Genomic DNA, 9,158 nt, shown 5'->3' on the forward strand with positions numbered 1-9,158 from the left:
GGAGCTAATAACTAAATTCCATCTGATTGCTACGATTGGGGCAAAAACGTTCACCGATCGTTGCAATCATATCGAAACAACTCTTCAGCGATAGTTGTGGCGAAGATCGCCGAGATAGAGCTCAGTTTCTTCCTCGAGGATCGAAGTGATTGTTGCGATCACGTGGAAACAACTCTCCAGAGTTTGCAGCGATCGTTGGGATCAAACATTTACCAGAATGCAGTGCGCTGCTGTTCGATCCAGGTCTTTTTAGCATATTTTTATTCTGTAGAGATCGTGGTGATTGTATGTAAGCTGGTGGTGTGTTCTAGTCAATCAAAAGTTCGGAACTTTCGAGACGAAAGCAAATGGTAAAGTTTTTCAAAAATCCTAAAATTGTTAAGTTTCTGGAATGCGGACCATTCAACCGAAATCAAATGCAATGGAAATTCCCGGTCAGAAATTTTCGAAAACTTGGGTATACCTCGCAAATTTGTGTGGAATGGAGAGTGCCTTGGTAGTTTCAAGGATTACTCAACTTTCTATGTAGCGATCGTAACGATTATGCGGAAACCAACCTTTCCGTCTAAGAATTCAGTTCCCTTTGAAGTCTTATTTTTACTGCATGACTTTTTCTCGAAGGGCTGCAGCTATACTTACTGTAATCCCTAAACTGTCAGAGCGCTGGTGAGTACCAGTAGCTGAAACAGGCGTGAAAATCAATCGGTCCCTTATTTTCTTGGCATGCTAGGACAAGAATAAGCTTGGAAAGATGCCAAGGCAATATACGTAAAAAGAATTGTTGTGCACCATTGCCTGTATGTAACTAGACCCCTGCGCCACTGCGCCACAAAGCAGTTATAGCCATATAGTTTCTCACTTGGAAAGATGGTCAGATGGGATCTATTAGGTACCAATCTTCCCAAAGCTAAATGCAGAATTATAATAATTGACATCCTTGTGAGACTGAGATAAAACTTAATTTTTCCATTGCAATGAAGATCAATGCCGGGGCATTATCGTGTCAGTAGTTTATCTTCTTTGAGGTGTACACCATAAATACCTTCCACAGGCCAGCAAATTGAGTTTCTCGTAGGAACGGGGCAATAGCAAACGTGTGCTTGTTTTTTCATAGGTGGTTTACCTTCGAGAAAATCGTCGAAGCTTTAGTAGCAAAGGAAACCTATCACATGAATCTTGATAACCTCCTGACTGTCACGAGACAAGTTTGCCATATAGACGACATAGAAGAACTGACGACGTTGTTGAATTTTTATCACGATCTCGGAGTGATAGTAAAGCATGGCCATACTGTTGTGCTGCAGGCTCAGTGGCTGATTGACCTTTTCAAGCAACTCATAACCGTGCGACCATTTGACGAAGTGGTAGGAAGAGGACATTCATGACTTTTCATTTGATTTAATTTCATGTCCCCTTTTCGTAGTGATTAGACCTAAAGAGAAACATTTCATGGTACATATGCAGGCCTAAGCGTTCTGAGGGATTCTGGAGGCGAGCCTGCACTCGAAGTCACAAACGTCTGGAGCTAGACTTCTCAGATATTTGAATAGATCATCAATTTCCAAGGAAGGTATTTTCCTTCCCCTCCTTAGCCTCCTCCTCCCCCCTCCCCCCCCCCCCCCCGACCTGCCTGATCATTTCCCTAATGACAGCAACATGTGTCATATTTTGCAGTGTACTTTAACCCCAGAGAAACACTCAGATAGGTATCATAGTGGAAACAGTCTTACGTTATTTCATATTTTATTTAGAATCCTCTGTACTCAGAATGCTGGCAGGAACTCGAGAAAAATGGTATTCTCAGGATGACTCTGGTCGATCACGTTTTTGCAGATTTCATCCAAAAAGGCCTTTCTAGGGAGGACATTTTGGATATGATGGAGCTCTATGGATTAATCGCTAAATTTTCCTCTGTACCATCTGCTGGCCAGGAGGAGCAAAAATATTTTGTGCCAGCCCAACTTAGATCGTCACCCTCAGTTCTGTGTGAGATGGAGCCTTCTAAGTATGATCCTTGCCCGCTGTATCTCCACTTCCCGGACGGTTTTGTCCCTCACGGGCTCTTTCCACAACTTTTGTCAAGATGCATACGCTGGTGTTCCGAACGCGGTCCCCGACAAGCTCCTAACCTGTACCACAATGGAGCGAGGCTTTTTATTGGAAAGCAGACCATTCACAATCTGATTCTTATCTGCAAAAAGAGATTTATCAAGATCACCTTGAAGCAAAGTTCTTCTTCAGCCGTTCTTTCCGCTGCCGCAGCGAGTATGGCATGCGAAGTTCGAATCTTTCTCGAAGACATCTTGCTGAGCTTGACGCTCGAGTTTTCGTGGCTGCGTAATCCCGGTTATGAACTGTGCGTTGCATGCGCCAGTTGCTTTAAACTAAGTAAAGAATGCGACAAACACAGGTTGGCTTCTTGCGCTCACGAGGACTGTCTACATCTTCTCCGAGTAATTCCTGGAGAACACCTCATTTGCACAAAGAGCTTCTGTGATGAAGCAGTTGAGGTTCCTGGATTGGAGAAATGGTTCAAAGTTCATAAAAGAGAGGTACAGACCCTTTCAAAGTTCTTAAATTACACTTGTAAAAGATTTTTAAGTACGATATAATCTTGGCTTTCTTGTGGTTTCTTAGGACTGAGCTCCTTATTTCCAGAAGAATTCTTGATATTTCTTAGTAACTGGTTTTATGGAACAGTACGCTATATAATATTTCGAGGGAAATTGTTTCTTTTGACCTTAACAATCATCAGTTGTCTTGTACATAACTGTTTTACATGTATTAAGATGTTTTACCTTAGTTTGTAATTTTCATTTGCCTTTCGCTTTGCTTCAACTTAGACGGAAGAACAGAAAGTGACCTCTTTGGTTCCTGAAGGTAAACATAGCTTGTTATACATTTTACTTGTGAGTACATTGTTAATTCTTATATTTTAATATTAGATAGTTCCTCATTTATTTAAATTTATTTACCTTCATAAGGCTCTTATAATTTCTTTTTTCTGTTTTTTTCGTGGCGTACCTGTAAACTAGCTTTTTAGCTAAGCGTACCGACCACGTTAAATATATTGATTGATTGATTGATTGATTGATTGATTGATTGATTGATTGATTGATTGATTGATTGATTGATTGATTGATTGATTGATTGAAAGTATTATGTTTCGCTATTTCAAAAAAACGTAATAAATCTTCGGTTCTTCGTGGTAGCGATTGTTTCTCTTATAACTTCCATAGTTCGAAATCAACCGTCATCGTCTAAAACCGGTACACCGTCGACCCAGGATCTTCTTCTTGTTGCCTCTGAGCTGGGTGCCTCATGGAAGATGCTTGGTAGAACGCTGGGAGTTCCTGAGCACGAGCTGGAGAATATTGAAGCAGACAACCCTCGCCTATCTGAAAGATGTTATTGTGTGTTGAAACGGTGGACAGAAGTTTTTGGGTTGAAGGCGACTTACGAGTGCTTGGCGCGTGCATTACAACATCCTATGGTGAAACGATGGACACTCGCTGTAAAGTACTGCGGTGTTTGCCGGGATGGATATCAAGGTAAATAGTAGAACATTTCAAGCGGGCCTTAAGATTTCAGATTAAATAGCTTTAATAGGTGAGTATATTGGGTAACTTTTTTCTGTGTTTGATGTCCAAAAATACCTCAAGATTGTGTGAGACTTCAAAAGAAAAACAATGACGGTATGCGAGATATGGTCATATTTGATAACAGAGAAATTTCCTTGGAGGAAGACCAGTTTTTGTGAAAGAATGGTTGGACAGTGATATTTTGTCCATCCGAGACCTGCTGAACAGTAACGGTCAGCTACTCTCTTTCCACGAATTTAATAAGAAGTATGACTGCAATACGAATTTTCTCCAATTTTACCAAGTTACTAGTGCAATCCCAAAATATTTAGTAATCAAAGCAAGAAATACAGAGCCACTGGAAAACGAACTATTTACAAGAAATAAGTTTCTGTTTCAGTTAGACGACTCTACACAAATACAACTGGTAATGCTGAAACTAGAGACTTGATGATGATGGTGGTGGTGGTGATCACAATGACAATTACTTAGCCGGAAAATTCACACTGTCAGCCAGACTGGCCCAATGATTCGGAACAGCATAAGACTAGATGAGAATGCCTGGAAAAAAATTTTCACCTCCTAGAGACAAAATTGAAAGGATTCCACTTTGAATTAATTCATAGGATTGTAGTTACTAAAAAAGGAGCTTCATCGATATGGTATTAAAGCGGACGATGCATTTCTCTGCTGTGGTGAGAAAGATTCAATTGATCACACTTTTCTTAACTGTTGATTTGTAGAGAATTTCCTAAACAACGTAATTGACTGGTTTAACGCTGCCAACAACTCAAAATTTGCTCCAACAATTGAAGAGAAACTATTTGGTATCATATCTGGCCCATACGAAGAAGAAATATTAAAGAAATTTAATTGCACAATCCTATTCATGAAATACTACATATACACTAGTAAGTTGCATAACCAAGCTATTTACCTTTCTGTTTTTTTTTAATAAAGTTTTATTTAAGTACAGAATAGATAGCTGTAGTCATTAGCTACGAAAAAATGCCCCTCGCAAAAGCGCAAAACCTTACATGAAATTAGTTAAGTTATACGTGAGAGAAATGTTAACTTTAGTACTGTTGAAACCAATGTAAAGTAGGTTAGGCGATATTTGTGATAGTTGTTGTAATTGCCAGTAGTGCAGGAAACCAATAAAGTACTGAAAGTGCTTAAAAAAAGGAAAAACAATTGACTCACGTGGTAATAAGCTAACCAACGAGGATAATTGTGATTTAGCTAATTAAAATACAGTTGACGAAGAAGCAATTAATTTGCATTCCTCCTGAAAGAGATTACTTGTCATGCCAATCAAAGCTTCTACCCTGATCTGTTTTCTGTTTTCTAGTTGCAGACACTGCACCCATTTCCTCTCAGGCCGTTGACGTGTCGACGTCGGGCTGCCCAGTTTTCCTGTCTTACCAGTGGGATTTGCAAGATACAGTCAAAAGACTGAAGAGCAAGATCGAAGAGAGTGGAATTCAATGTTGGATGGACATCAGGCAGATGGGTGGCGGTGATGCTCTCTTTGCAAAAATAGATGCCGGAATAAGGGCGTGCAAGGTTAAACTATTTGTTTGTTTGTTTGTTTTTAAGCTGTTTAGTTTTTGTTTTCAAAAGAGCGGATGCGTTATACCGGATTGCTAATTACGGAATTAGTGGTATACTCGATCGTGAAGCTGACAATGCAAATTCGTCCATTATAAAAAAAGTGCAATTTCCTAAATGTGCGCCCCAACAATGCATTTATAGTTAAAGGGTATAGTTTATCTTATGTAATTAACAAGACAGAAAATCTTTGAAAATTTGCTAGATCGGGGAAAGTAGAAACAATTTGAGACGGCACAAAGCTATTGTGAACGGAAAAGATAGTTCCCTGATGTACAAGGCTAGATGATGACCAAGTGAATTCCTATTTCCACTGCTTCTTTCTTTCGTCTTTGGTACGGAATGATCGTAAGATTGTGCCCTGCACTGAGCCTCTTAGTGGCTGCTCTTAGAAGTAACTGGTTTTGATCGTCAAGGTTGTTTCTTGTTGTTCATCGGTTGCGACTACGTTTTGTGTCGCAACGTGATGGCAAGGTGATTGCACAAGACATATAATGCACCCGCATATTTGTTCGGCTTTTCTTGTTTGGCACAATTTTCGAACGCAAAACGATATTTTTTTTTCTCCATTTTATCCTTCGATTAGGTCTTTGTTTGTTGCGTAACAGCAAAATACTGTCAATCAGACGCTTGCCAGGGGGAGGCCACCTTGGCTCATAGCTTAAAGAAGCCTGTCATTCCTCTGTTGTTTGAGGACATTTCCTGGCCTCCAGAAGGTCAGCTATCTTTGGTCTTTACCAAGCTTCTTTACATCAAGATAACCGAAGAACGTGGCACCATTCCTGATGGAGAGTTCCAGCAGCTTATGCGGAAAGTGGAGCAGTTTGTGAATTCGTAAGAATCGCTGGAAGTCGAGTTTTTGGAACTGCCGCACAGGGAAACTGATTACTGTGTTGATTCCTTAATCTATAACCTCTTCCAGGCGTTCAGTTAGTTGGGGCGCAGCGCGAAAAATGGCGAACTCGCCCATTTACGCGCGGCGCCTCAACTAACTGAACACCTGGAAGAGGCTACTTAATGTAAAACGGCATAGATTTTGAACCGCTGGCTTTATGTTAGTCTATAATGGTTTGTCACGCATCCGCCGTGTTCGTAATGCACTTCGCACCGTACCGATGCGTGCAAACTCAACCGACGGTTGCAGTTTACGCTGCTGTCAATTATTTTAGCGAATGTCTCACGGAACAAAAGTGTTTTTGTAAACAAATTCAAAAGGTTATGTCCATTTTGTTTGTTTGGTTGATTTTTTCCTTGTTGTTGGTGGTGGTTTTTAGGGTCCATTGGATTGTCGTCGTAATTATGATTGACGGCAGGGTAAAACTCAATCGTTAGCTGCATTACTTCAGAGTTCGGGTTCATTGAAAGGTGTACGAATCTAAGCAAAAAATCGCCAGAACCTTTAGAGAATTCTGTTACTTATGATATTTTAGACTTTGGGAGAAATTTACAGCATTTTCGAGTATCTTTAAAGTATTTGGAGAGTTTCTGGTAAAAAAAACTTCCAGCATAATATTCCTTTGTTTTAAACCAGGTTAATGGCCTTACTTCGATAATTTTTTGCACCGCTTTTATTTGTTCGATTTATTTATTTTTTCGAGCTAGTTTGTATTGTATTTTTTCAATTGATGTTATTAGTATTTCAATAGCTTATTAGTATTTTAATAGCTCCTGGAGAACTTAGTGTTGTTTTAATGTCTTGGGCTAAGAGAGAAAGGAAGGAGAGGGGGACGGGTGGAGACAATTAAGGAACTTACTTCAATGAGAAATCACCTAGGTTTAAGTAATCGTTCCTTTGGGCTTTAGAAATTTATTATAATCGATATAAATCGTGGTAGTGAACTCGTTTGTAATACAAAAACCCGCGTTACTTTAACTTATTATATTGCTTTGGCTTGTGGCCGATATAACGCGTGCTCTGATTGGCCAAGAGCGAGATCTGAACGGTCAGTATGCAGCCGTAACGCCCACTTGCCGATTACGGATTATGCAAATTAGGAAGAGCCCGGCTCTGAAAATTCAAGCGCATTGAAACGATGGAAGCCGATTAAAAACAGTCAGAGAAAGTAAATTTAATTCCAAGTCGCTAAAAGTTTAGGGATTTTTCCTTCATAAAACGTGTATAGAAGTCGTTTTTGACTTACCAGCCGGTAACCTTGGCGGGCACTAGTGAAAAACAATTAAAGTTTGCCGAGTCTAAGTAAGCGTAAAGCTAAATTCGCTAAGTGAAAAACACCATCGGCAGATCTGTGACGCATCCTGAGCAGAACACCACGAAGAAACTTATAAGTTATCATCTTAGTCACAACAATTACCGAAATATTGAACTCCATCCCAGTTCTCATCAAATAGATTCCTTCATTTTAACACAAGCAAGTGTAAATCAGCTTCCAGGATCATCAGATTTAAACAATCGGGCGGTTTCTGTCGGCAGCAGTGTTTCTGATAACTGTAGGAAGTTTTAGACGTTCAAAAAGCTTGAAAAGTTAATCCGAAAATCCCAGAGTGAAGGAGGTGAAGATTTCTTGTCGAAGGCGAATGCGAAGATCGAGTTATTCTGAGCAGTGCGTTCTGAAGCATTAGTATTTTCTTCCACCGAAAGACCGTTTGTTTGGACTATTTTAGAGCACTTTCTCTCTTCGCCACAAAAGTCGGAAAAACTCCCCCATCAAGGTGGCATCACGATACTAAAATACCTTTTTGAGGCTGTGACAATCATTTTTCCCGTAAAGAAATGTGTGTTTTTAACGGAATACGTAATACAGTCACTGTGGTGAAGTTCACTTTTGCCCTGAGTTTGAGACGATAAATGAATCGATAAACGCGCGCATCGCCGGATGTAAATGGACGACTTCCGCTAAAATAATTTTTTCTCTTTTCTTTAGTTCATGAGCCATATAATAAACAACTTAGTAACCTCGACCGTTCGGTCGTTACGGGAAAATCTCAAACCTCGGCCTACCGTATTGACCGAGCGATAGCGAGGTCAATACGGCGAGGCCTCAGTTTGAGATTTTCCGGTAACGACTTCACTCTCGGTTATTAAGTGGTAGTTAATAATCTTCATAAATAATACTGTACAAACAGGCTGACGAATTGCTAGAAATACTTCTAATTATAATGACGCCAAACAGCCTTGTTGCAGCAGTTTTAACACCTACGAAAAGAAAAATCTGCAATTGTAATCTGGCCATAGGGGGACATGTTGCACAGAGATGTAGTGGAGTCATTTTGCGGGGACATGAAGTGGGACTTGTTGCAGTGACAATGGAACACACCCTCTTCTACGAAAAAAAGTTCTGTTATGGGGAAAAAAAATTTGTCCCCACAACATGTTGCATGAAATTCAGCTGGTTTGAATTCCTGTGTCATGAAGCAAGGACAAAATGACCGCAATTTTCAAGACGTGTGTATTCGGCTATTAAGACATGGCCCGCCTAGATTAGCCTTTGCTAGTGGCGGGCATGCCCTTTTTTTGTAAAATATAATTTGAAAATAATAAAGTGTAGAGAGTGTATAGAGTGCTCTTGCCAACTGTCTCCGCTACAACCCGGAAATCAACCAATGAGAGCTTCACGGGCATCAACTTGGGTACTGCCCCTGCAACGTGCGTCCTACGTGTACACAAGGAACGGCTCCGGTGTAGTGGGCGTTACCATTTAGAAGTAGTAAACAAGGCCATAATGACCTTTCCGAATCATAAGTAATTTAATAGCAATATCATTGCATGTGTCAGTAATCTCTCTTGATTTTGTGTTGAACAATTTTTTTTATTTTTTTAAAAAACGCGAGTCGTTTAGAGACGTGGAAGATATTATATTTCTACGAGAAAATTTCAAGTGTGTTTTTTTTCCTTTTTCAAGCCTAGTTATGATAATGCATGGCATTATTCTATCATATTAAAAATAAAAACTATTTTAGATTAAATGGCTTCACTGTCTCATTTCATCAACGTCTTGTATTTGGAAC

At 39.9% G+C, this 9,158-nt stretch overlaps 1 protein-coding gene across 4 annotated transcripts in view; it reads left to right on the forward strand.

Annotated features, from left to right (window-relative positions):
* Window positions 1-8,973, forward strand: part of LOC145497477 (uncharacterized) — a 35,233-nt gene extending 26,260 nt beyond the window's left edge. For 3 of the 4 annotated variants that reach the window (XM_081477276.1, XM_081477277.1, XM_081477280.1), the window contains 6 exons: window positions 1,115-1,364; window positions 1,752-2,552; window positions 2,844-2,880; window positions 3,240-3,551; window positions 4,933-5,147; window positions 5,779-8,973. In XM_081477276.1, coding sequence (XP_081333402.1) covers window positions 1,115-1,364; window positions 1,752-2,552; window positions 2,844-2,880; window positions 3,240-3,551; window positions 4,933-5,147; window positions 5,779-6,030 — 1,867 coding nt within the window. In that variant the 3' untranslated portion in view covers window positions 6,031-8,973. The other variant, XM_081477278.1, reaches the window with a different exon arrangement.
* The last annotated feature ends 185 nt before the right edge of the window (window positions 8,974-9,158 follow it).

Source organism: Orbicella franksi, chromosome 9, assembly GCF_964199315.1.
Source record: "Orbicella franksi chromosome 9, jaOrbFran1.1, whole genome shotgun sequence".
Taxonomy (NCBI): Eukaryota; Metazoa; Cnidaria; class Anthozoa; order Scleractinia; family Merulinidae; genus Orbicella; species Orbicella franksi.